The 27,661-nt window shown below is 50.2% G+C and overlaps 1 protein-coding gene across 3 annotated transcripts; it reads left to right on the forward strand.

Moving 5' to 3' along the window:
* On the forward strand, positions 1 to 27,661 carry LOC125448520 (CD276 antigen-like). 3 transcript variants are annotated; one of them, XM_059641253.1, is made up of 8 exons: positions 2 to 163; positions 11,196 to 11,251; positions 15,144 to 15,494; positions 16,132 to 16,431; positions 18,391 to 18,522; positions 19,460 to 19,516; positions 25,022 to 25,078; positions 26,653 to 27,661. In XM_059641253.1, the coding sequence occupies exons 2-8, from the start codon at positions 11,197 to 11,199 to the stop codon at positions 26,688 to 26,690; spliced, it is 990 nt and encodes a 329-aa protein (XP_059497236.1). In that variant the 5' UTR covers positions 2 to 163; position 11,196; the 3' UTR covers positions 26,691 to 27,661. The 3 variants fall into 3 exon arrangements, with proteins under 3 accessions (XP_059497238.1, XP_059497236.1, XP_059497237.1); XM_059641255.1 differs by lacking the exon at positions 25,022 to 25,078 and having other exon boundaries at positions 1 to 163; XM_059641254.1 differs by lacking the exons at positions 2 to 163; positions 11,196 to 11,251 and adding an exon at positions 12,795 to 12,871.

The following is a 27,661-nucleotide window of genomic DNA, read 5'->3' on the forward strand; positions in this document are numbered from 1 at the left end:
GTCCAGACCTCTGCATTTCTGGTTTCAGATGTAAACTTCGACAATCGAGGTGAAGTCACAGCTCCGTGTGTTCAAATCCCAGGGACAGCGCAGGAAAATCTCAGTCTCCAGACAGTCGGGCTGGCTTTCGGGCTATTCTCAGCGAGCACTCTGCATGTTCAAAGTAAGTTTACGAGCTTAAGATTGACGGTGAACACTCGTAACTTGAGAAAATTTGCCTGCGAGGTCATTGTTTTCTTTCCCCTTAAACGCCAGCGGCAAAAGTTAAAGTAAGCAGGAGAATTTACAACAATTGTTCGTGGGTTTGGGTCACACCTTCAGGAATTATTTGAAATTTTAAGTTGAACATTTGAAGCTAAACTGTTGCTTTTTTTAAAAAAAAGAAACATTTCAATCTTTTTTTTCAGTATCGTTCAAAATTTATTTGAGAATTTTCTGCTGGCTTAAATCTGAAAGTGATCTTCTTGATATATTCTAAAATGGATTTAGAATTTTTGATTCGCCCCTTATGTTTTTTTGGGAATAATTTCAGATTCAGGTCAGTTTTAAGTTTGAAAACTATTATAGTAAATTTTAAGGTATCAAAGCTACTAGTAAGAGGATCAACTATTTTGAAGTTTAAGGTTATTGAAGGAATGTAAAAAATAAATATTGTTCTTCATTCATTCATGGGCGTTACTGGCTGGGCCCAGCATTTACTGTCCCTAGTTGCCCCCCTTGAGAAGGTGGGGGTGAGCTGCCTTCTTGAGCCGCTGCGGCCCCCACATCCTGTGGTTTGACCCACAGTGCCCCTTAGGGAGGGAATTCCAGGATTCTGACCCAGTGACACTGAAGGAACGGCGATATATTCCCAAGTCAGGATGGGGAGTGGAGGGGAAATTGCAGGGGGCTGGTGTTCCCCTGTATCTGCTGCCCCTTGTCCTTCCCGATGGAAGTGGATCGTGGGTTTGGAAGGTGCTGCCTGAGGATCTTTGGTGAATCTCTGCAGAGCATCTTGTAGCTGGTACACACTGCTGCAACTGAGCGTCGGTGGGGGGGAGGGAGTGGGATGTTTGTGGATGTGGGGCCAATCGAGCCGGGGCTGCTCTGTCCTGGATGGTGTCGAGCTTCTTGAGTGTTGTTGGGGATGCCCCCATCCAGGGGCAAGTGGGGAGTATTCCATCCCCCTCCTGACTTGTGTCACAGACTCCTTTTCTCACTGCATTGTGGAGGGAGCACTGTAGGGCTGGGCTGGACATGGTCAGAGGTCACATCGCACTGGGTTATAGTACAATGGGTTTATTCGAAAACACAAGCTTTCGGAGCGCTGCTCCTTCACCTGACAAAGGAGCTGTGCTGCAGAAGCTTGTGTTTTCAAATAAACCTGTTGGTCTATGAACTGGTGTCATGTGATTTCTGATTTTTGTTCATCCTTTGTGTAATCCTTAAACCCCGACCCCCCCCACTCACCCAACAGCCTTAACATTTTCTATCAAGCCCCCTCCCAGCCCTGAGACTTTTGTTTTGAGGGAGGGGTGGCAGGGAGAGATTCTGAAGTGCTACTCCCCCTCTCCTACCCCTCTCTGCGAGTGGGGATATGTTTCCTGACATTTCCCTCCCCTCTAACCTGCCCAGAAAGGGGCTGGTTTGGATTTGAAGCAGACTGAATTGCATCCCACCCCCATCCCACACTACCCCCAACCTCTCACCTCTCCTCCAACAGCAGAAATAACTTCTCTCCCTTGAACCTGTTGCATCATATCAATTAGACAGCTGCCAGCAGCAACCCCCCACCCCACCAAATCAAGAACATACACCCCCAGTGCAAGCAATCTTCCTTCTGGTTCCTTCCAGGAATGGTGATCTTCCTCAAGGTGTCACTAGGGGATGTATGGTCAACTGATTTGTGTCCTTGGCGACGTTACCCAAGAATCTGGAGTAGGTTGGTGAGGAGCAGGCCCATACGCAATGCGGAAACATGACACAAGGTAGAGAGAGAGAGAGCCGTGCGGAAGGAGTGTAAATAATTACACATTTACAATACCGACGTGAAAGATTGAGAGAAAGTGAGATCGCGGCCAGTTAAGCGTCATTTGGAGATTGGGGCACAGACGTCTGGCCACGACTTGTGCTGAGATTTTCCCAGAGACTGAGGGGAATTGAAGGGTGAAAAATGAGCGACGTCCTCCATCATCAGAGAGCATAAAGTCCCAATCTCCAAACGATGGGTGCCAGCAATCTCACTCACCAGCAGTGAGAGGGTTCTCCGCATAAATCAGCATACATGAGCATGTTGCCACAGTTATTAGCCTACATTAGCATGTATTAGCACGTATTAACATGTGTGCACTACAATTGACATACATTAGCGTACATTAGCCTGCAGTCATTACCGAACACTGACTCACTAATATGCAGTTTCCGATGGTCTCTTTCACCAGGTAGAGACAAGATGGTGACAATTCCCAACAAGAAGGTTATAATGGGCACCTGATCACTGCGGCTTGTTACTTGCCCAAAACCTCACCCTAGTCCCAACCCTAACCCCAACATCCCAACCCTAACCCCAACCCCAACCCGAACCCCAACACCCTAACCCTAACCCCAACACCCTAACCCTAACCCCAACACCCTAACCCCAACATCCCAACCCCAATACCCTAACCCCAACATCCCAACCCTAACCCCAACATCCCAACCCTAACACCAACACCCTAGCCCCAACATCCCAACCCTAACCCCAACATCCTAACCCTAACATCCTAACCCTAACCCCAAGATCCTAACCCCAACATCCCAACCCTAACCCCAACACTCTAACCCCAACATCCCAACCCTAACACCAACACCCTAGCCCCAACATCCCAACCCTAACCCCAACACCCTAGCCCCAACATCCCAACCCTAACACCAACACCCTAGCCCCAACATCCCAACCCTAACCCCAACATCCTAACCCTAACATCCTAACCCTAACCCCAAGATCCTAACCCCAACATCCCAACCCTAACCCCAACACTCTAACCCCAACATCCCAACCCTAACACCAACACTCTAACCCCAACATCCCAACCCTAACCCCAACATCCTAACCCTAGCATCCTAACCCTGACCCCAAGATCCTAACCCCAACATCCCAACCCTAACCCCAACACTGTAACCCTAACCTCAACCCCAACATCCCAACCCCAACACCCTAACCCTAACCTCAACCCCAACATCCCAACCCCAACACCCTAACCCTAACCTCAACCCCAACATCCCAACCCTAACTACAACAGCATAACCCCAAAATCACAACCCTAACCCCAACACCCTAACCCCAACATCCCAACCCTAACCCCAATACTGTAACCCTAACCTCAACCCCAACCCCAACATCCCATCCCTAACCCCAACCCCAACATCCCAACCCTAACCCCAACAGCATAACCCCAACATCCCAACCCTAACCCCAACACCCTAACTCTAATCCAACCCTAAACCCAACCCCAACTCCAACCCCAACCTGAGCCCTAACCCTCAGTGTCACCCTCACCCTAAACAGTTCTGGTCTCTGTGTTATCGTAGTAAACTGGAGACGGTTCGGAAGAGATTTACCCGGACGTTGTCGGGAATGAAGGGCGTTGAGTTATAAAGCCAGGCTGGATGGACTGGGACATTTTTCACTGGAATGTAGGAAGTTGAGGGGTGACCTTACTCTAAAACCATGACAGGTACAGAGAAGGTTATTGTTTCCCTGGGGAGGAGATTTCAAGACCAGGGGCATTTCGTTCCAGTGAGAGGAGAGAAATTTAAAGAAAAAATACGAGGGGCAACTTTATTTTACACCGAGAGTGGTGCGTGTGTGGAAATTTCAGAGGAAAAGGGGGGCGCCGGTACAGTTACAATGTATAAAAGGCACTTAAATAATTACATAAATACAAAATGTTTGGAGGGACATGGGCCAAGAGTAGGCAGGTGGGACTAGTCTAGTTTGGAATGATGGCTGGCATTGACTAGATGGACTGAAGGGTCTGTTTCCATGCTCTAACCCTGACTCTCGCCCTCACCCTAACCCTAATCTATCACCACCACCTGGTACCCCGGACACCCTATTTTGGGCTCACTCCCTGGTTGGGGACACTGCCTCCCCACATTCCTAACATGGTGGCATCAGGCATTGGTAGCTGCCTCACTGTTCCATTCTCTACCTCTGCTCGAATGCTAACATTGGGGCCAGAAAGCCACAGCTCATTGCCACCTAGCTTCCTGATTGGACTCAGATCTCCTCACTCACTCCCTGGGCACTCATTCACCCTACCTTGGCATAGGCCTGACACCCTGATGTAGGCCTGATACCCTGCTATAGGCCTGATACCCCGGTGTAGGCCGGATACTCTGGTGTAGGCCGAATGCCCTCGTGTAGGCTGACTACCCTGGTGTGGGCCCGATACTCTGTTGTAGGCCTGATACCCTGGTGTAGGCCGGATACCCCGGTGTGGGCCGGATACCCAGGCATAGGCCGAATACCTTGTCGTAGGCCTGATACCCTGGCATAGGCCTGATATGCTGGCGTGGGCCTGATACCCTGGCATAGGCCTGATACCCTGGCGTAGGCCTGATACGCTGGCGTGGGCTTTACACCCTGGCGTGGGTCGGATACCCTGATGCAGGCCTGATACCCTGTTGCAGGCCTGATATTCTGTTGTAGGCCTGATACCCTGGTGTAGGCCTGATACCCTGGCATAGACCTGTGTCCCATGTAGTCAGAAGCTGATGGAAAAGCAGGGGCCTAGCAGTTCCGTGGAGTGTTCACCTGTAGATAGCAAAAAGCTTTTTCCCAGAGTGGGGGACTCAATTACTAGGGGTCATGAGTTCAAAGTGAGAGGAGGAAAGTTTAATGGAGATATGCGTGGAAAGTTCTTTACACAGAGGGTGGTAGGTGCCTGAAACGCGTTGCCAGCGGAGGTGGCAGACGCAGACACATTAGTGTCTTTTAAGATATATTTGGACTGGTACATGGATGGGCGGGGAGCAAGTGGCAGGAAGAAAATAGATGACATGTTAGTCAGAGGATCTGGATCGGCGCAGGCTTGGAGGGCCGAAGGGTCTGTTCCTGTGCTGTAGGTTTCTTTGTTGGAGCCATGTGGTAGGTTTGTGCTAGAATCATGGGAGAAGTGGCTGTTCGGTCAGACAGTATGCAGGAGGACATGGGGTGATCCCTGAAGGAATAAATGAAGGGTCATTCTAGCTGTGGGCCAGAGTGTAACGTTGGTGGGGGGGGGGGGGGGGGGGGGGTGGTGGGAGTTGGGAAACAGGCGACAGAATGTGCAGACACATAAAACAAAAAGCCAGGACTCAGAAAGTACAAGGCCTAGCGACTGCTGCTCCGGGTAAAGGCTCCTGGGGCCTGTGTTATGACTGGGACAGGAGTGTGTGGTGTGGGAGGATGGGGCGGTGCGGGGGGGCTCTTGGCCCCCAGAGACCTGTGCAGCAGCCTGTCGAGTAGCTGAGGCCTGTAGGCCAAGGCCTGAAGGATCTAGGCCTCGAGTAGGCCTGGAGTTGGGGTTGTGGAGGGGGGTTGGGGGGGAGCGGAAATCTTTCCAGCTGGTGGCCTCCCGCTGGTCACGGCCCCTCCTACAACTGCGGCCCCATTTGCCAACGTCAATGATGTTGCAGCCCGAGAGTCCCATTGCCCGAGATACGGCACTCCACTGCCCGGGACCTGAGTGCCCAACTCAGAGTGTAGTCACTTCATTGCCCTGTTCACCATCAGACAGCTTGACGAAGCGAAGGTCAGAAACCCCTGCAGGGGCTGCACCGATGCCAGCCTCCGACAGTTGCTCTCGGGATTCCTCTGCCAATAAGGGAGGGAAGGGGGGGGTGCAAGAGTCAGCCCTCCTCGTGCAGCGATGCCCGCCATTTGCCAGCTTGAGCTCTTCTCCCGGGGTGCGGTTTTGTTAGGGGGGGGGGCGAGGAGAAACAAGCCGATGGGCCAACCCAGCGGCAAGAGGGCGAATGGCCAAGAGGGTTGTGGATTGAAGTAGATCAGGAGAGAAAAGGGGACAGAGGCAGAGAGAGGGGGTGTGGGGGGAGAATGTGTTTGTCATCGAGCCGCTGTTGTGTTCTGGGACGCGCTGTTTGAAAGGGAACAGATTCTATAGGAACTTCCAAACAGAAGCAGGATAAGTAGGGGAAGTACCCGAGGGGAAGGATTTGCACAGTTATTGTGGAAGGGCGGTGATGAGATTGGGGCATGGTTTAGAGAGACAAACGAACTGAATCGATCACAAGGATAGGCAGGACACTTCTGGGCCAAGACCCTGTTATTAAACTCTGAAATGCATGTCAGATTAGCTACGATCTCGGTGGGGGGTGTAGGGCAGACACCAAGTGAGGCAGCAGAAAAAAGAAAATTTATTCTGAGAATTCTGTTAGAAAACAGGGAATTTCCCCCTCGTCTGCATGGGGCAGTCCCTCATTTGGAGGGAGAAGGAGGTAGACAGAGAGACAGAGACGGAAAAGAAAATCAAAATATTTGTTAAATGCCGAGCAGGCAGGATAAATTTTGCACAGTTTCACACCCCCAGCAGAATTCGCTTCCTTTCAGGCCCGATGACAATGAATCACCAAGTTAGCCGAAAAACTCTGCTCCCCTCTCCCTCCCCTCACCTGGACCTTTTCTCGATTTTTCTCTGATCCGTGACCCTCGAGCTGACTGACGCTGGGAACAGTATCTCCCTCACTGACTCGATCAAGACACCCCTGCGGATTCTTGTCGCTCCCCCAAGTCCGTCTCCCCCCCCCCCCCGCCCCCCGTTAACCTTTCCCAGCTCTGAGGAAGACAGTCCCAGGCTCTCTCAGTCATTTACAACTCTGGGAGTGTCCTCCTTAGGGAGGGGAAGGTGGATTGTCGATTGAGAGATTCGAAATCACAAGGGGTCTGGTCAGAGACAAGCAGAACCAACTATTCCCCTTGAGAACCAGTGTTCACAGCTTTAAGGTAAAGAAGGGGTGATATTTTACCCCAGCAGCTGGCAATACTAGAAGCACCAGATGTCAGAGAAACAGCCCTCTTGACAGACCATATTTTTCCCTTTGGCTTGCCATTGCGAACAGTCACTAAATATGAAGCTGCTTTAACTAAGCGCACTAAAGAAAAGGATAAAGCAAAATGACACTTAGATGACAGAATTTGGAAAGATCCTTTTGGAAACAGTAAAGTAAAATGATTCAAGTTTTTTTTAAAAAAGATTCCCAGCAACGTCCTTGATAGATACTCAACCCCAGTAAAAAAAAAGTTCCTGTCCATCTTTACTATTTGATTTCTGAGTCAAATGATGAAGCAATGGGCGTTTCACCTGCAGGATGTGATTTTCTCACTGAGAATGAGAAGAAATGTCTTCACCCAGAGAGTGGGGCATCCTGGGGAATTCTCTGCCACCGAGAGCAGCTGAGGCAAAAATATTGAATGTTTTGGAGAAGGAGTTGGATATAGTTCTTCAGATTAATGAGATCAAAGGGTATAGGGGAAAGTGGGAATGGGGGACTGAGTTGGATGATTAGCCTTGGTGAGGCCATTCCCTGAGCATTCTGTGCAGTTTTGGTCTCCTAGTCTGAGGAAGGACATTCTTGTCATGGAGGGAGTCCAGCGAAGGCTCACCAGACTGATTCCCGGGATGGCAGGACTGGCATACAGGGAAACACAGGGCTTGCACTCGCTGAAATTAGAAGAACAAGGGGGGGAATCTCATAGAAACATATAAAATCCTGATGGGGCTAGACAGGCCAGATGTGGGACGGATGTTTTCGATGTTGGAGAAATCTAGAACGAGGGGTCACCCTCTACGAATAAGGGCTAAGCCATTCAGGACTGGGATGAGGAAGAATTTCTTCGCTGTGAACCTGTGGAATACTCTCCCACAGGAGACAGTTGGGGCCAACAAAGTGTGGAGCTGGATGAACACAGCAGGCCAAGCAGCATCTCAGGAGCACAAAAGCTGACGTTTCGGGCCTAGACCCTTCATCAGAGAGGGGGATGGGGAGAGGGTTCTGGAATAAATATGGAGAGAGGGGAAGGCAGACCGAAGATGGAGAGAAAAGAAGATAGGTGGAGAGGAGAGTATAGGCCGGTAGGTTTGCAGGGGAGTGGGGGATGGCGGGGATAGGTCAGTTCGGGGAGGACAGACAGGTCAAGGCGGGGGGGATGAGGTTGGTAGGTGGGAAATGGAGGTGTGGCTTGAGGTGCGAGTAGGAGATGGGTGAGAGGAAGAACAGGTTAAGGAGGCGGGGATGAGCTGGGCTGGTTTTGGGATGCAGTGGGGGAGGAGGAGATTTTGAAGCTTGTGAAGTCCACATTGATACCGTTGGGCTGCAGGGTTCCCAAGCGGAATATGAGTTGCTGTTCCTGCAACCTTCGGGTGGCATCATTGTGGCAGTGCAGGAGGCCCATGATGGACATGTCATCTAAAGAATGGAAGGGGGAGTGGAAATGGTTTGCGACTGGGAGGTGCAGTTGTTTATTGCGAACCGAGCGGAGGTGTTCTGCAAAGCGGTCCCCAAGCCTCCGCTTGGTTTCCCCAATGTAGAGGAAGCCACACCGGGTACAGTGGATACAGTATACCACATTGGCAGATGTGCAGGTGAACATCTGCTTGATATGGAAGGTCATCTTGGGGCCTGGGATGGAGGTGAGGGGGTAGGTGTGGGGGCAAGTGTAGCATTTCCTGCGGTTGCAGGGGAAGGTGCCGGGTGTGGTGGGGTTGGAGGGGAGTGTGGAGCGGACAAGGGAGTCACGGAGAGAGTGGTCTCTCCGGAAAGCAGACAAGGGTGGGGAAGGAAAAATGTCCTGGGTGGTGGGGTCGGATTGTAGATGGCGGAAGTGTCAGAGGATGATGCATTGTATCCGGAGGTTGGTAGGGTGGTGTGTGAGGACGAGGGGAAGTTTCTTTTAGAGGTTATTGCAGGGGCGGGGTGTGAGGGATGAGGTGCAGGAAATGCGGGAGACACGGTCGAGGTTGTTCTCAACCACTGCGGCGGGGGTGAGGAGGGGGGATGTCTGATCGTTAGATATATTCAAGAGGGAACAGGATTTGGCCCTTAGAGCTAAAGGGATTAAAGGTTATGAGGAGATTGGATGCTAAATTGCATGCTCAGCCATGATCATAGGGAATAGGGGAGCAGGTTTGAAAGGCCGAATGGGTGCACTTATTTTCTATGTTTCTTATGAATGGAAAGGCAAGCCTTTTTCAAGGTGCACTCCTGCTCCAGTCTCTATGTTGCACCATCTTTCTCTGCCTTGGCCATTTGGGGAAGGAGAACACAGAGGTTCTTCCTCAGTTGCTTGATGAACCATTGACCTGCACCATCTGGCTGTCTCTGGGCAGTAAATCCGATCTGAGTAATCACGTCAATTGTTGTCGAACCACATCATTCACAAATCATTTCGCTGAAAGCCGCACAAGTTTGCTTTCGGAAAATATTTTTGTGACCTAGTGCAAACAAAAAAATAGAGCTTCTAAACTTTTCGAAACCAAAACTCCCTGCCAACATTTGAAAAACCCATTTACCTGTATTTTACAACTGGTACATTTATAAACCTTCCTCAGCGAGCCAACCAGGCAAAAAACATTTTGATCTGGAGCGCATTGCTTGAGATTCTTAAGAGGGTTTGACAGGAGTATGTGGGGAGGTCATTTCCCCCTTAAGGGAGAGTGTAGGACAAGGCGGGGTGTAATCTCAGAATAAGGGGTCACCCATTTAAGACAGAGATGAGAAAGAATTTCTTTTCTCAGAGAGGAGTGAAGCTGTGGAATTCTTCACCACAGAGGGCTGCAGAGGCTGAGTCGTTGAGTATATTAAAGGTTGAAGTTTTAGTCAGTGACGGGAATCAAGGGTTGTTGGGAAAAGTCAGGTAAGTGGAGTGAAGGATGATCTGATCTCATTAAATTGCGGAGCAGATTAAATAGGCCGAATGGTCGACTTTTTAAAAAGGTTTTTAGTTTAGAAACCAGCGCATGACTTATACACATAATGGTAAGATCCTGGGGAGTGTTACTGAGCAAAGAGACCTTGGGGGAGGGCGGGTTCATAGTTCCTTGAAAGTGGAGTTGCAGGTAGACAGTGCGGTGACGAAGGTGTTCGGTACGCTTGCCTTTATAGGTCAGTGCATTGGGTATAGGGAGTTGGGAGGGTCATGTTGGGGCTGTACAGGACATTGGTTCGGGCCACTTTTGGAATACTGCGTTCAATTCTGGTCTCCCTGCTGCAGGAAGGATGTTGTGAAACTTGAAAGGGTTCAGAAAAGATTTACGAGGACGTTGCTGATACTACTGGGTTTGAGCTACAGGGAGAGGCTGGATAGACTGGGGCTATTTTCCCTGAAGGTATGGAATGAGCTGCCAGACGAAGTGGTGGGGGCTGGTACAGTTACAGCATTTAAAAAGGCATCTGGATGGAAACATGAGCAGGGAAGGGTTAAGAGGGATTTGGGCCAAATGCTGGCAAATGGGACTGGATTAGTTTAGGATTTCTGGGTCAGCACGGACGAGTTGGACCGAAGGGCCTGATTCTGTTCTGTACAGGTCCCAGTATCTATGAAAGGCATCATGTGTCGGCACAGATTTGGTGGGCCGAAGGGCCTGTTCCTACTGTCCTACATTCTGCTGCTACTTCTTCCCATGGATTTACCACAGTGACTTTCCAAAGAGATTTGAATCGTTATCCAAGGATGAACAGCAGATCCGAGGGGGGCCACAGGGAGGAGGCTAGGGCATGGGATTGGATGAGTTGCTCTCACAGAGGGCTAGCACAGATATGACATGCCGAACAGCCTCTGTCGGGGCTGGAAATGTTCTATAAAATGAGTCTGTGCTACCCGACAACATTCCCTCCTTGACCTTTGATTCCCTGATGGCCCAAAACCAAAGGCCTTGGCAGAAAAAAGTATGACACAGATGTATTAACAATTATTATTCATGGCACAGGCCCAAAAATGATTGAGGCAGAGTTTTAGCAGCTGCGTCCTAGAAATTAGTTTGACATTCTTCGTAACTTAGTAACTGTTGGGAAAGGTTCACATGGAAATGGTTTAGACATGGCAGAGAGAGAGAGAGAGAGACAAACGAGAAGCAGCCATTTTGACCTCACGAATGCAGAGCCTGTTTTTGGTAGGCCGAGAGCCAAGAAAAAGGCCATTGACATTCATTAATACTCCCTTACCCCTTTCTTTCCAGGATGAAGAACTGGCTTTTTGGCCTGCCCCTTCTAGCGAGCTGCATAACAGTAGCAGGTGAGTTCACTTTACCTCAATTTAGAGGCTTAAGGCTCAATCTGAGGCCTAGCAATATGGGCTGGCACAGGAGACAATTGTAATCCGGTATTTTTGTTTTAAAAAGAAGAAGAGGTGCTGGGAATATCTTTAACTCTAAGTCATGAAGTAAATGGCGGGATCCTTTGGCCCGCTGATACACTGAGGGTTCTTGGGGTCCAAGTTCCCTGAAAGTGGGAACACCAGTGATAAAGTGGTCAAGAAGGCCCGCAGCATGTTTGTCTTCATCGGTCGGGGCACTGAGTATAAAAGTTGGCGAGTCATATTGCAGCTGTATAAAGCTTTAGTCAGGCCACATTTGGAGTAAGTTATGTGCAGTTCTGGTCGCTGCACTATAGGAAGGATGTGACAGCTTTGGAGGGGGTGCAGAAGAGATTTCTCAGGATTTGGCCTGGATTAGCTGTGGAGAGGTTCGGGGCAGGGCTGCGGTTGGACAAATTCTGACTGTTTTTTGTTACAGCGTCGTAGACTGAGGGGTGACCTGACAGAAGAATTTAAAATCGAAACCATCAACTTTCCTGCTCCTCTCATGCTGCCTGGCCTGCTGTGTTCCTCCAGCTCCACACTGTGCTTTCTATGTAAAATTATGGGAGGCATAGATGGGTGGATAGTCAGAATTTTTTTTCCCAGCATGGAATTGTCAAATACTGGGGGGCACAGAATTCAATTGGAAAGTTTAAGGGAGGTTAAGAGAGAATTTGTTTTACACAGAGGGTGGTAAATGCCTGGAACACTTTGTCAGGGGAGAAGGGTGTAGAAGCAGACAGAATGGCAATGTTTTAGAGACTTTCAGACAGATACATGTACAGGCAGGGAATAGAGAGATGCGGACCATTTGCAGGCTGATGGGATTAGTTTAGAATGGCGTCGTGGTCAGCAGAAGACACAGTGGGCCGAAGGGCCTGTTCCTTGGCCATACTGTTCTCCGTTCTCACTGTGATTCCGAAGATCTGAATCACAACATCATTTTTGTAGCTTCCTGAAGTTGAAAATTAAACAAACAAACAAACAGAGACAGAGATAATGGGAACTGCAGATGCTGGAGAATCCAAGATAATAAAATGTGAGGCTGGATGAACACAGCAGGCCAAGCAGCATCTCAGGAGCACAAAAGCCGATGTTTCGGGCCTAGACCCTTCATCAGAGGCCCGAAACATCAGCTTTTGTGCTCCTGAGATGCTGCTGGGCCTGCTGTGTTCATCCAGCCTCACATTTTATTATCTTAAACAAACAGAGACATTTCATTGCTGAGAGTAAATTTGACACCGAGCTGCAGAATTAGATATATGTTTGTAAAGGAGGGAGGAGAAAGAGGTAGAGAGGTTGAGGACTACAGAAGGCAATGATTCTAATGTCAGGAACTGGGTGGGGGGGATCTCATGCGAGAGGTTGGCATGGAGGGAATGTGTGAAGGACTCATGGAACTCTCACAGAACAGCAGCTCCTTTCTCTCTCTTTGGGCTCTATCCTATTGTTTACTCCCTACCCCTATTTTCTGTTTTCCCAGCCACCATCAGTTCTGAGGAAAGGTCACCGGACCCGAAACGTTAACCCTGTTTTCTCCTTCACGGATGCTGCCAGGTCTGCTGAGCTTTTCCAGCGATTTTGTTTTTGTCCAGTTCATACTTGGATAGGGTAATGCCCTTGGTGAGTCTTAACAAGAAGAGGCATGTTTCCAAACAAGCTTTGCCAAACCTATCAGTGAAGTGCCTCCCCCATTTCGATGCTTCCCAAACAGGGTGGCCCCGATTTTAAGATTTCAGAGCTGGTGAAACTCTCTGGGTCAGGGGTAGTAAGGGCCAGGCTTGGCTTGGAGCGCTGTGAGTCATCGAGTCATACAGGGTGGAAGCAGACCCTTCGGCCCAACCAGTCCAGGCTGACCATAATCTTAAACAAAACTAGTCCCACCTGCCAGCTCCCGGCCCATTTCCCTCCAAACCTTTCCTATTCATGTACTTATCCAAATGTCTTTAAAATGTTGAACCTGTACCTACTTCCTCTGGACATTCATTCCACATACAAACCCAATCTCTGCGCAAAAAAAAATTCACCTCCTATCTTTCTCCTCCCATCTTAAAACTATGCACCCACGCTTGAAACTTACCCCCACCCAAACTCTAAAGAAATGATCTTTGATATTCACCTTACCAAGATTCTTCATGATTTTAGAAACCTCTGTAACCTCCATCTCCTTTGCTCCGGCGAACAAAGGTCCCAGCCTATCCAAGCCCTCCTGAGAACTCAAACCCTCCACGCGCAGCAAATCATTTCTGAAACCTCTCCAATTTAATAATATCCTTCCCATAGTGGGGTGAGCAGAGCCGCACACAGCAATCTGAAAGAGGCACCACCGATGTCTCGTACAGCCTCAACTTGACATCCCAACTCCTATACTCAATCATCCAAGCAAGGACTGTGTTCCACCAGCCCAACACTGTGTTCCTCCAGCCCCACACAGTGTTCCTCCAGCCCCACATTGTGTTCCTCCTGCCCCACACAGTGTTCCTCCAGCCCCACACTGTGTTCCTCCTGCCCCACACTGTGTTCCTCCAGCCCCACAGTGTTCCTCCAGCCCCACACTGTGTTCCTCCAGCCCCACACTGTGTTCCTCCTGCCCCACACTGTTTCTCCAGCCCCGCCCTGTGTCCCTCCACCTCCACGCTGTGTTCTTCCAGCTCCACACTGTGTTCCTCCAGCCCCACACTGTGTTCCTCCCGCCCCACACTGTGTTCCTCCTGCCCCACACTGTGTTCTTCCATCTCCTCACTATGTTCCTCCAGCTACCCACTGCGTTTCTTCAGCCCCCATACTCTGTTCCTCCAACCCCCCCCACATTGTGTCCCTCCAGCTCCACACTGTGTTCCTCCAGCCCCACACTGTGTTCCTCCAGCCCCACACTGTGTTCGTCCAGCTCCATACTGTGTTCCTCCAGCCCCACACTGTGTTCCTCCAGCCCCGCACTGTGTCCCTCCAGCCCCACAGTGTTCCTCCAGCCCCACACTGTGTTCCTCCAGCCCCGCACTGTGTCCCTCCAGCTCCTCACTGTGTTCCCCCAGCCCCACACTGTGTTCCTCCAGCTCCACACTGTGTTCCTCCAGCTCCACACTGTGTTCCTCCAACCGCCCCCACACTGTGTTCCTCCAGCTCCCCACTGTGTTCCTGCAGCCCCACACTTAAGTCACTCCAGCCCCACACTTAAGTCACTCCAGCTCCCACACTGTGTTCCTCCAGCCCCACACTGTGTTCCTCCAGGTCCACACTGTGTCCTCTTTAAAGTCACCTCTCAGTCTCTGACACTCCAGGGAAAATGGCCCCAGCCCATCCAGCCTGTCCCTGTAGCTCAAACCCTCCAACCCTGGCAACATCTCTGTAAATCTTTATCAGACTGATTCCTGTGATGTAAAGACAGATGGATCCGTTCGGACTATATCCACTGGCATTTAGAAGAATAAAAGGGGTTTATCTCAAAAAAGCTTATAAAATTCTAAGAGGGTCAGACAGGGTAAACACAGGAAGGATATTCTTGATGACTGAGGGAGACCAGAGTCTCCTGGGGGTCAGGGAGGGGTGGCAAAGTCTATGGGATAGGATTGAGATGAGGGTTAATGCCTTAACTCGGAGAGTGTGGAATTCTCTGTCACGAACAGCGAAACATTGAATGTTTGCAAAAAGGAGTTGGATATAGTCCTTGGGACGAACGGGATCGGAGGGTGGGGGGGGAGTAAAAGCAGGAACGGGGACGGTCAAGTTGAAGGCTCAAAGGGCTGAATGGCCTCCTCCGTTTTCCCGTGTCGCTGCGCGCGTTGCTTCACCTCATCGTGGTCATTCGCTGACTGCTCTGTTCACCCTTCAGGCACAGAGGCGCCCCCTGTATTGGGGATGATCGGTGAGCGGGTCACCTTGCCATGCAGGTACGAAGAGGGCAGGAGATGGCAAGTGTCTGACCTCCGCATCCTCTGGCAGACAGCGACGGATCTGGTGGTCCACGCACAGTACGGGGTGATCGAGGAGAACAATGCCCAGGATAGCAGGTACAGGAACCGGACCAGCCTGCTGGTGGAACAGATCAGTAAGGGAGACCTCTCGTTGCAGCTTGATGCAGTGAATGCCGCCGATGGAGGGAGTTACCAATGTATCGTCTTAAAGAAAGGATTAACAAGATTTCGCAAGGTCAAGGCAAGTCACGTCAGCCTCATCACAGCAGGTAAACACCCCAACCCCCGGAGAGCCCATATTTAATCATTTTCATTTCTGCTCCCTCCTCTGCAACATGCTCAAACTCAGGCTGCCTCTAAACTCCATACATCTCTCATGCTAATACCACTCCACTACGGACCCTCCAACAGTGCACACTCCCTCAGCACTGACCCTCTGACAGTGCCCGCTCCCTCAGCACTGACCCTCCGACAGTGCACACTCCCTCAGCAGTGACCCTCTGACAGTGCCCGCTCCCTCAGCACTGACCCTCCGACAGTGCACACTCCCTCAGCACTGACCCTCTGACAGTGACTGCTCCCTCAGCACTGACCCTCCAACAGTGCGGCGCTCCCTCAGCACTGACCAACCAACAGTGCCTGCTCCCTCAGCACTGACCCTCCGACAGTGCCAGCTCCCTCAGCACTGACCCTCCGACAGTGCCTGCTCCCTCAGCACTGACCCTCCGACAGTGCCTGCTCCCTCAGCACTGACCCTCCGACAGTGCCCACTCCCTCAGCACTGACCCTCCGACAGTGCCCACTCCCTCAGCACTGACCCTCCGACAGTGCCCATTCCCTCAGCGCTGACCGTGTGTGTGCAGCATAAATTGCATTGTGTCAACCTTGTGTCTTGCCTTCCTGTAGCCAATTACAGTTTGCCGGTGATATCTGGGCCAGCGCAGGGTGAGATTGGCCTGGGAGAGGAGGTGAACCTCACCTGCAGTTCCTTCGGAGGCTACCCAGCGCCGGCCGTGTCTTGGGTTGACTGTGATGGCCGGACCCTGCCAGAGGATGCCCATGTGGACACGTTCTCCTCCGAACCAGGCAGTGGGCTCTACAACGTCACCAGCGTCCTCCAGATCACGGCAACGAGGAATACCAGTCTCTCTTGTGCCATCTTTAACAAGAGCACCCAAGAAAGGAAGACGTCGTTCCCTTGGAAATGTAATTTGGAATCTGGCATTTGTTCAGGTCAACTTGGGAGTTTCTGCAACCCCTCTCCAAAAACTCCATTTCCAGTGACCCCCCGTCCCTCATCCTCTCAGACCCTGTCGTCACTTCCCCTACCCCTCTCCCGCCCTGACTTCCCCTCGCTAGCAATCCATGAGCAGCACAATGCCCACCCCACCCACCCCCTCGGAACAAAACTTTCATTCTTCACCATTTTCAAATCTCTCCCCACCCGCGGGACCTCAATGCTCTCCCACCTGTATCTCTCACCCCCTCTCCAGTGCCTCGGATTGTTGTGGGTGGGGGGTAGCGTGGGATCACAGCCCAGGAAGGAAGTTGAGGGTGAGAATCTCCCACAAATAGCTCCAGGATGATGAAGGCTAGGGTCCTCATGTTGGAAAGTGTGACAACCCTGAGATTTCGTGTCGCATACGTAGTATAGATGTGTCGGGCCAAATGGCCTCTCTGTCTGATACAACTTTATCAAACCTTCCCTATCCGTGTAATCCCCTCCCCCCTCCCTATAAACCCCTCCATCCCTTCCCTATCTCTGTAACCCTCTCCAGCCCCTACACCTCCTCCCGATCTCTGTAACCCCCTCCATCCCCTCCCTATCTCTGTAATGTCCTCCAGCCCCTACACCCCCTCCCTATCTCTGTAACCCTCTCCAGCCCCTACATCTCCTCCCTATCTCTGTAACCCCCTCCAGCCCCTACACCCCCTCCCTGTCTCTGTAACCCCCTCCAGCCCCTACACCTCCTCCTGATCTCTGTAACCCCCTCCAGCCCCTCCCTATCTCTGTAACGTCCTCCAGCCCCTCCATCCCTTCCCTATCTCTGTAACCCTCTCCAGCCCCTACACCTCCTCCCGATCTCTGTAACCCCCTCCAGCCCCTACACGCCCTCCCTATCTCTGTAACCTCCTCCAGCCCCTGCACCCCCTCCCTATCTCTGTAACCCCCCCTCCAGCCCCTACACCCCCTCCCTATCTCTGTAACCTCCTCCAGCCCAGACACCCCCTCCCTATCTCTGTAACCTCCTCCAGCCCCTACACCCCCTCCCTATCTCTGTAACCTCCTCCAGCCCCTACACCCCCTCCCTGTCTCTGTAACCTCATCCTCAAAGGGGAGGTGATGAATTTTGGTATTATTGCTGAACTGTTCATCTGAATTCGAATCCTACCAGAGCAGATGGTGGAATTTGAATTCAATAAAATATGTGGATTTAAGAATCTAACATTGACCATGAATCCATTGTGGGAAAAGCCCATCTGAGTTCACTGATCATGGGAACTGCAGATGCTGGAGAATCCGAGGTAACAAAGTGTGAAGCTGGATGAACACAGCAGGTCAAGCAGCACCTCAGGAGCACAAAAGCTGACGTTTCGGGCCTAGATGAAGGGTCTAGGCCCGAAACGTCAGCTTTTGCGCTCCTAGGATGCTGCTGGGCCTGCTGTGTTCATCCAGCCCCACACTTTGTCATCTGAGTTCACTAATGTTTCCTGGGGAAGGAAAGTTCCATCTTTACTGGTCTGGCCTACACGTGACTCCAGACCCAAAGCCAGACGGTTGACCCTTCAACTGCCAATCAGAGATGAGCATTAAATGCTGACCTAGTCAATTAAAAAGATGAGAATCCCCAGACCCGTCGAACATCGCCAAATTCCCACTGGTCTGCCATTGGGGGCCGTGCGTTCAGCAGCCCGTGGTCCTGACCTCAGTAATTCCCTTCAGAAGCCTGTCCCATCTCCCTTCTCTCTCTTGCTGTTCCTCGAAGAGGCCAGCGTGCAACATCCCGCTCTGATCCCCCCCATTTCTCCCATCCCCTCGTGACACTCCATGCCGGAGCTCAGTCAGAAAATGGCTAGGAATGTTTCAGCTTTGCAGGAGAGAAATTGAAATTGTGTCTGTTGTGTGCATCTGAGCCCCTCGTAACGGAATTTGTTTTGATTTAGTTTTGCTGAAACCCATTCTGCATCACAATACCCCCACGAAATTCATCGGCGCCATAATAATTGCAGTGCTAATTATCTTTGCTGTCGGAATTGCGATCTATCTGTGGAGAAGGTCTCGCAATAATTACAGAGGTACGCACCTACTCACGACTGTTTGGATGGGGAATAGAGCTGGCTTTCTCACGTTCCCTCCAGTATCATCTCGGTTCCATTGGGTTCTTGGGAAATTGGGGCGTCGGTAGGCCATTCAGCCCATCGGGTTCTCCTGTATCATTCAACAAGATCACAGCTGATCCACCGCTCCCCGACACAATCCCCGTCCTCCGCAGATATTGCTAATTGCTAGAAACCTCTCCCTCCCTGTCTCTGGAATGACTCAGCGATGCAGCCGTAGTCAGTTCAGTCCGAAATGACCTGACCCTGCTCCTGGTAGCTGTGTTCCCCCGCCCCGGTTCTAGATGCACTCACAGGGACGAACAGTCACCTCCTGCCTGGGGCTCTGGGGAACTTGAACTCTGCTACATTTGGAGTTGAGAGCTCGCTTCAGAAATGGTGCCTGAGTGGCATCAGGCTCATTGAAGGCCACAGGGAGGGGGATACCTGCTGCCCTTGTCCTTCTAGATGGAAGCCCTTCAGTACGACTGTAATTCCTTCCCCAACAGCATGGCAGGTTTGGAATCTGCTGTCTTTGTATCTTTGGTGAATTTCTGCAGAGCATCTTGTAGCTGGTACACACTGCTGCTACTGAGCGTCAGTGGGAGGAAGGGAGTGGGATGTTTGTGGATGTGGTGCCAATCGAGCCGGGGCTGCTTTGTCCTGGATGGTGTCGAGCTTCTTGTGTGTTGTCGGGGCTGCCCCCAGCCAGGGGCAAGTGGGGAGTATTCCATCGCACTCCTGACTTGTGCCTTGTCGATGGGGGGACAGGCCTTGGGGGAGGGAGTGAAGATCCCTAGTCTCTAACCTGCTCTTGTGCTGAAAGTGACTTTAAGATGTATATTTTATCTGATAGATCAAAACAGGTTTTGCAGTTTCTCATCTGAAATGCGAGTATGTTTCTTGTCGTTTGCAGTTGCCAGAGTCACGGATGCCTTCGTCAATCATGATTCCGCAGTGAACTGGCCCAATCGTAAGTCACATGTGGGAATGGTTTTGGTTGTGTTTGGGCAACATGGCCCTGGGCGGGAGGTCCTAGAATGGTACAGTGTGCCGAAAACGCACACAGATCGGGAATATTGCAGGCCAGTTTGCTGCCCATGTGGAAATTCCAAAGAGATGTTGCTTGGGATATCGATGGTTGCAAATGTCAGGTAGCCTGGGGTCTGGATAAGTAGTGAAGACAGCTAACCAGCAGGGGTCAACAGAGATTTATCCAAGGGTCACAGACCAGATAACAGTCATGAACAGATGACTGCAAATAATCAATAAGGTTCATACCATTCTGGTCTTCATTTGAAGACAAGAACACAAAGGAGTTCTTTTTAATTCATGAACAGAATGAGGGCGTCGCTGGCTAGGCCAGCATTTATTGCCCATCCCTAATTACCCAGAGGGTAGTTCAGAGTCGACCACATTGCTGTGGGACTGGAGTCACATGTAGGCCAGACCAGGTAAGGATGGCAGTTTCCTTCCCTAAAGGACATTAGTGAACCAGATGGGTTTTTCCAAAAATCGACAATGGATTCATGGTCATCATTAGCCTCTTAATTCCAGGGTTTTTTAAAAAATTGAATTCAAAGTCCACCATCTGCCATGGCAGGATTCCATTCTGGGTCCCCAGAACATTACCTGGGTCACTGGAATAACAGTCCAGCCAGAGTTGTGAGAGCATGGAATGCGTTGCCAGCAGCAGTTGTGGAAGCAAGGTCATTGGGGTCATTTAAGAGACTGCTGGACATGCATATGGTCACAGAAATTTGAGGGTGCATCCATGAGGATCAATGGTCGGCACAACATTGTGGGCTGAAGGGCCTGTTCTGTGCTGTACTGTTCTATGTTCTATAATATCATGAGGCCCTGATGCTTCCCTCTGGTTGTTGTGCTCCAGTTGTACAGATCCCTGGTTAGATAGAGTCATGGAAACAGGATCTTCGGCCCAACTCGTCCATGCCGAGCAAGTTTCCCAAACTAAACCAGTCCCCTTTACCAGCCTTTGGTCCGTATCCCTCCAAACCTTTCCTGTTCATGTACAAGTCCAAATGTCTTTTGGCTAACAAGGTGTAGAGCTGGATAAACACAGCAGGCCAAGCGGCATCTTAGGAGCAGGAAGGCCCAGACCCATCATCAGAAATGGATAGATGTTGTAATTGAACCTGGATCCATCACTTCCTCTGGCAGTTCATTCCACAAATGAAACACCCATCCCTGTGAAAAGTTTGCCCCTCTTTTAAATCTTCCTCCTCTCACCTTAAAAATATGCCCTCTGGTTTTGAACTCCCCCCTTCTGGGAGAAGAGATCTTTACCGTTCACCCTATCCATGATTTTGAAAATCTCCATAAGGTGACCCCTCAACCTCGTACACTCCAGTGGAAGAGAGTCCCAGCCTATCCAGCCTCTCCTTATAACTCTAGTCTCAGCAACGTCCTGGTCAATCTTTGTTGAACTCTCTCCAGCTTCATAATATCCTTCCTATAACAGGGCAACCAGAACCACACATAGTGCTCCAGAAGAGTCCTTATCAATGTCCTACACAACCTCAACATGATGTCCCAACTCCGATAACTCGAAGGTCCCAGCAATGAAGACAAGAGTGCTAACTGTTTCCTTAACCATCCAGTCTCTCTGTGAGAAAGGGGAGCAGGGAGAGGGCTGCTCGCACTGCACCTATTTCCTTGAAGTTCCCGTCCCATGTAGATGGGGTGGTTAAAAAGGCGATTAGTACACGCACCTTCGCTGTGTTGAGTATAGGAGCTGGGACATCATTGCAGAGGTTGTACAGGATGTTAGTGAGGCCTCTTCTGGAGGACTGTGTTCAGTTCTGGCTACAGGAAGGAACGAATTAAACTGGAACTGGGATTGTTTTCCACTGGAGCGTAGGTGGTTGAGAGGTGACTTTATGAAGGTTTATAAAATTGTGAGGGGCATAGATAAAGTGAATGACAGGAGTCTTTTTCCGAGGTTTGGCGGGGGGGGGGTATTTCAAGGCTTAAGTAGCGTGTTTTTAAGGTGAAAGGAGAAAGGTTTTAAAAAAGGACATGATGAGCAACGTTTTTAACACAGAGAGAGAGTCAGGTGCAGAATGAACAGCCAGACAAAGTGGTAAATGTGGGTACAGTTACAGCATTTAAAAGATATTTGCACAAATACGTGAATAGTAAAGGTTTGGAGGGATACAGGCCAGGAGCAGGCAGGTGAGACTAGTTTGGTTTGAGATTATGTTGGACTGGTGAGACTGAAGGGTCTGTTTCCATGCTGTATAACTCGATGTAACTTAGGTTTAGCCCTTAATAAGATGCTGCAATACTGTTTGGAATGTGGGATTAGTGATGGAACCATGTGAAAGTGCCAACCAGCTGAAGCCCAGGCGGACTTCAAACAGGCTACAATTAGCTTTATCATCAGCAAATGTGGATGCATTGAGCTGCCTCCCGCTGGGAGATACACCACCGATGGACCAGCACTGGAAGAGATTGTAATGGTTTTAAATTTTCTGTCATCCTTCCACTCACAGCTGACAATACTAGACTTTAGACGCAGGAAGATCCGATCCTGGCAAAACTGAATCAGCTGGTGATCGTGGAGAAACCAAAGGGCCATCACAACCAGAACTGAGACATTTTTGGATGCAGAGAGACACCAGAGGCAGATTATTATGGGGAGCAAGAGTGGTTGTCCCGAGCAAAGGACACTACCAGATACTGGCTGAACTCCACCAGGGTCATCCAGGGGTCTCCACAATGAAGATTTATGTCCATTGGCCAGGACTGGATGGTGACATAGCCGCTTTGGTGGGGCAGTGCCCAGAGTGCCATCAAGGACAGACATTACTGGCAGCAGCTGCCCCGCACTTGTAGGAATAGACCCGGGACTCAGCTACACATTGTGCATGCAGGTCCATTCCTGGGCTCAACATTCCTGGTCATCGTGGGCACCCACTCAAAGTGGCTGGATGCACCTGGAGTTCTTTTGTCAAACGCGGGGTTCAGGATGGAAAAACTGCATCGATCTTTTGCAACATGTGGATTTCCGGAAGGGTCGGTCACAGCTAATGGGCCAAGCAGAGAATTTGAGTATTTCCTCAAATTGAATGGCATTTCAACAAACAAGGACAGCTCCATACCCATCCATCGCCCAGTGGTCTGGTGGAAAGAGAAGCCCTAACTTTGAAGGTCTGACTTAAAGAAACAACCCACGGCTTCGCTCGATACCGAAGTGCAGCCACAGGGATAGCCTCTAGCAGAGTTACTGATGTGGAGAAGGTTCTGTAGCAGGTTACACCTGTTCCACAGGGAGGGTAAAACAGCATCAGGAACGCTAATCTTGAACAAAAGGCTAAGCGAGAGAGACAGTTTACTTCGGCGGGGGGGGGGCAACAGGAGTGGCCCTGCGTGGGTAAGAAACCTGGTCAACATCAGCTCAGGTCTGGTGATGTACAAGTTCAAGATGGGTGCGACAGTCCTGCACAAGCAGCCAGACACGTACCAAAGCTAAAAACTTGCAAACGGTGCAGGTGCAAAACCTGTACCTGGCCCCTCAGAACGGCTCTTGGAACCTGTAGGTTCACCCTCTCTTCCAAGTGTTGAGAAACCTCAGAGGGTGAGATGGGCACCGCAGATGTCATAGCGTCAAAGCCTTTACCACCAGAAGGAGGAGAATTGATGCTGTAGTTGGTTGGCTCTCCATTGAGTTCACCAACATTTCATTACCCGGCTGGGTAACATCTGTGCAGCCTCAAATGAAGCGCTGTTGTGCTTTCTTGCCTGGTATTTAAACTCCATTGGATTCAATCACCTATTTCTGGTGTCCTTTGCAGTGGTGTGTGTGTATATATATATATATATATATATAGGTCTAGTTCTATGTGGTTGTTGACGGCCTTCTAGGTGGAGAACCAGGCCTCTAGGAGTTCCCATGCTTGTCTCTGTTTGGCCTGCCCTAGGATCCTGGAGTTGTCCCAATCAAACTGGTGGTTCTCCTTATCCATGTGAATGGAGATGAGTGAGTACTGGCCATGTCTTTTTGTTGCCAACTGATGTTCATGTATTCCTACGGCCAGCTTCCTTCCTATCTGTCCAATGTAATGTTTATCAGAGTCTTTGCACGGAGATGTGACCCAGCAGGGTAATGAAACATCAGCAAACTAACAAACCAGCTCGGTGAGCCGACCAGCCACAGCATCCACAACCGAAGCCCCAAATCTACTCAAAAATTTCAGAACAGAATGAATTTCTTCTGAGTTCTTCTGGGGACAAGAGGTGAGCTATGGTCTGGTATACCTTCCCAGTATCTGTGTCTGAGTCGGACACACTGGATCCGGCGCGGAAATGCCCCAAGAGTGGCCACGAGATAAAGAACAGGGGGAGGGATGTAGCAATTGTAACAGGTTCAACCTGGCGGCTCTCATAGAATATGAGATCCCTGAATGGGGCTGTTCATCTGGTCCAATTGTGGAGCCCTGGCTGTGGAGCAGTGATCTATCTGAGAAAGTCCAGCAATAATTACAGAGGAACGCACCTACTCACTGCTGTTTGGATGGGTAGTAGAGCTGACTTTCTCACGTTCCTGCCAGTATGATCTCGGTTCCATTGGGTTCTTGGGAAATTGGGGCGTCGGTAGGTCATTCAGCCCATCGGGTTCTCCTGCACCATTCAACAAGATCACAGCTGATTCACTGCTCAACGCCACTTCCCCACACTGTACCCATCTTCCGCGGATATTGCTAATTGGTGGAAGCCTCTCCCTCCGTCTCTGAAATGACTCAGCGATGTAGCCGTCCTCAGTTCAGTCCGAAATGACCTGACCCTGCTCCTGGTAGCTGTGTTCCCCCCCCCCTCCCCCACCCTGATTCTAGATGTACTCACGGGGACAAACATTCACCCTCTGCCTGGGGCTCTGGGGAACTTGAATTCTGCTACATTTGGAGTTGAGAGCTCACCTCAGAAATGGTGCCTGAGTGGCATCAGGCTCATCGAAGGCCACAGGGAGGGGGATACCTGCTGCCCTTGTCCTTCTAGATGAAAGCCCTTCAGTACAACTGTAATTCCTTCCCCAACAGCATGGCAGGTTTGGAATCTGCTGTCTTTGTATCTTTGGTGAATTTCCACAGGGCACAGGTCATCTTGTATATGGTACACACTGCTGCGACTGAGTGTCGGGGGGTGGGGGAGAGTGGGATGTTTATGGATGTGGTGCCAATCGAGCGGGGGCTGCTTTGTTCTGGATGGTGTTGAGCTTCTTGAGTGTTGTCGGGGCTGCCCCCATCCAGGGGCAAGTGGGGAGTATTCCATCACACTCCTGACTTGTGCCTTGGGGATGGTGGGACAGGCTTTGGGGAGTCATGAGGGGAGATACTCGCTGCAGGATTCCCAGCCCCTGGCCTGCTCTTGTGGTAAAGTGATGTGTGCATATTTTACCTGTTAGATCAAAGTAGGTTTTGCAGTTTCTCGTCTGAAACGGGTTTCTTGTCATTTGCAGGGACCCGAAATTCCGACGTGTCCCTCGATCACAAATTCCCAGAGGCCATGCCCAATGGTAAGTCACCGCGGAGATGGTACTGGGTTTGCATTTTGTTTGGAGAATGTGGCACTGAGCAGGAAACCCTGGCATACAGAGCTGCCTGGTGCAGTGTGCCAACAAACACACAGATATTGCGAGCCACATGGATGGAGATGTGAAATTACAAGGAGATATATGCATCGGCAGATTTAGACTATCAGAGGTTCTACTCACTCTGAGAGCTGGGAGGTATTACACACCTTTAAAAAGAGCTTGACTGGGTGAAAGGTTACTGACCTCTGTGGAGCTATTTCAGATAGGGAGGCACTTTTTCCTTTAGAAGAGGGCTCAGGGGACATAGATGTAAGGAATGCAACAGAAACCTGAGAGGACAGCTGTGTCCTTGAATCATAGTCATAGAGCCAAACAGCATGGAAACAGATCCCCCAGTCCAACTTGTCCACAACGACCAGATAACCTAAATAAATCTAGTCCCGTTTGACAGCATTTCGCCGATATCACTCCTAACCCCAGCCACTCACATACCCATCCAGGTGCCCTGTTAAATATTGTAACTGTACCAGCCTCCACCACCTTCTCTGGCAGCTCATTCCATACACTCACCACCCTCTGCATTACTTTTAATGCGGCTGCCCCTTCAGTTCCTTTAAAATTTTTCCTGTCACCCTAAACTCACCCCCTCTAGTTTTGGGCTCCCCCACCCTGGGGAAAAGATCTTGGCTATTCGTCCTCTCCATGCCCCTCATGATTTTATCAATCTCTATCAGGTCACCTCTCAGCCTCTGCAAATAACCTCTCCCTGTAGCTCGAACCCTCCAACTCTGGCAACATCCTTGTAAATCTTTTCTGAACACTTTCAAGTTTCACAACATCCTTCCTGTAGCAGGGAAACCAGAACTGAACTCAGTATTCCAAACGTGACCATAACCAATGTCCTGTACAGCTGCAACTTGGCCTCCCAACTCTTACACTCAATACAATGTCCAACAAAGACAAGCAAACTATACACTTTCTTCAATATTCTATCTACCTGGGGCTGTGGAGAAATTTTTCACCCAGAAGGTTGTGGTCACTGTCCAAAAAGTCTTGTTAGATCAGAAACTCTTGTAATGTTTCAGCAGTATTTTTTATTGAGATATTCACTTGGGAGCCTCTAGGGCTTCATGCCAAGAGCTGGAGAATGGAATGAGTGTAGTCAGGAACAGCCATGGTGGGCTGAATGGCCTCATTGTATGCTGTGAAATGACAACATGTCAGTCTACAACAAAAACAGGAATTGCTGGAAAAATCTTGACAGGGTCTGTGGAGCAAAATCGGAGTTTTGGGTCAATATGACCCTTCTTCAAAATCAACCAGACCCGAAACATCAATTCTGATTTCTCTCTGCAGCTGCTGCCAGGCCTGCTGAGCTTTTTTCCAGCAAGCTCTGTTATTGTTCCTGATTTACAATGTCCACAGTTCTTTCGCTATCTTTATTTCATGAGTTTGTCTAAACTTCCTCAAGTAAGGAGATTGAAAACAACAGACATAGCTCCAGGACGTGACCATGCCAACAGATAGCAAGTAACCTTGGTCTCCTTTCATTACAGAGAAAGAGAAGATCAATATACAACAGGATTCTGTGTGATGCTAACATTTGTGGCACTCAAGGGATGAGCGGAGGAGGCGTTGGAGAGTTTGGGACTTAGGGGCTGGATAGGAACGTGGACATGGGCTGCGTTGGCCCGTACTCACCAGATATTTGCACCTCTACTGCAGCCCCTGTGCCTTCCACCTTCCCACGATGCCCCCCTCCCCCACATTAGCCGAGCAGCTGAGAGCACAGGAGGATCCTGTGGCCCCATCCCTGGAGGGAGCTGAACCTGAGCTGGCTGTGCGTGTAAAGTGGTGGGTAGAGGGGCAGGAAACTGCATTGGGGAGGATTGGAGGCACACTGCAAGTGAGCCTGTAGAGGGGTAATTCCAGGCAGGGAGGGAACTGTTCTTGCAATACACTGAACACTCACTCAGCCTGACTGCAATGCCGCTGCAGTCGAACAGCACGTCTGCTCTTGCACACTAGTTCCTTGAGAATGGAATGGACAGGGGAGCTGGGTGGGGCTGATGAAAGAGGATTGGAAACAAGGTGACAATGCAGATATTCTCAGTTCCCCGTGTCCAGTTCTGGAGCCCCCAACACCATGACAATCCCACCATCCTCAACACACTTTTGGAAGGAGGTCGAGCCTTTGGAGGGAGGGGGAGAGAGAGAGAGGGGGGGGGTACAGACAGGAAGGAGATTTCCTGGGGGTGCGTTGGTCACAGTTCATGCTGAGAAAGACCAGGGAGAAACTGGCATCACTTCCTTGGAGGAGGATAGGTTCAGGGGAAGGGCTGGGAGATACAAGAAAGGGGGGAAATAAGCAGGAACTGTGGGCAGCTGGAAGGCAATTAAAAGTTAGCTCTTTAAAAGAGCAGGTACAGGCAAATGGGACAAAGGGCCTGCATATGTGCTGTAAAATTCTGTGAATGATGTAAGATTGCTACAAGACGTAGCTTTATTGTGCTCTATTATCAAGAATGTATATAGTGTATTGTCATTAATAAATGATTATTTTTA

This window comes from Stegostoma tigrinum, chromosome 41 (assembly GCF_030684315.1).
Source record: "Stegostoma tigrinum isolate sSteTig4 chromosome 41, sSteTig4.hap1, whole genome shotgun sequence".
Taxonomy (NCBI): domain Eukaryota; kingdom Metazoa; phylum Chordata; class Chondrichthyes; order Orectolobiformes; family Stegostomatidae; genus Stegostoma; species Stegostoma tigrinum.

What these genes read in the sequence shown, in the direction of transcription:
- LOC125448520 (XM_059641253.1), top strand. Translation starts at nt 11,197, where the DNA reads ATGAAGAACTGGCTTTTTGGCCTGCCCCTTCTAGCGAGCTGCATAACA. An exon ending in GAGCTGCATAACAGTAGCAG is followed by an intron (nt 11,252 to 15,143) that starts GTGAGTTCACTT and finishes TTCACCCTTCAG; the next exon opens with GCACAGAGGCGCCCCCTGTA. An exon ending in CGCAGTGAACTGGCCCAATC is followed by an intron (nt 19,517 to 25,021) that starts GTAAGTCACATG and finishes TGTCATTTGCAG; the next exon opens with GGACCCGAAATTCCGACGTG.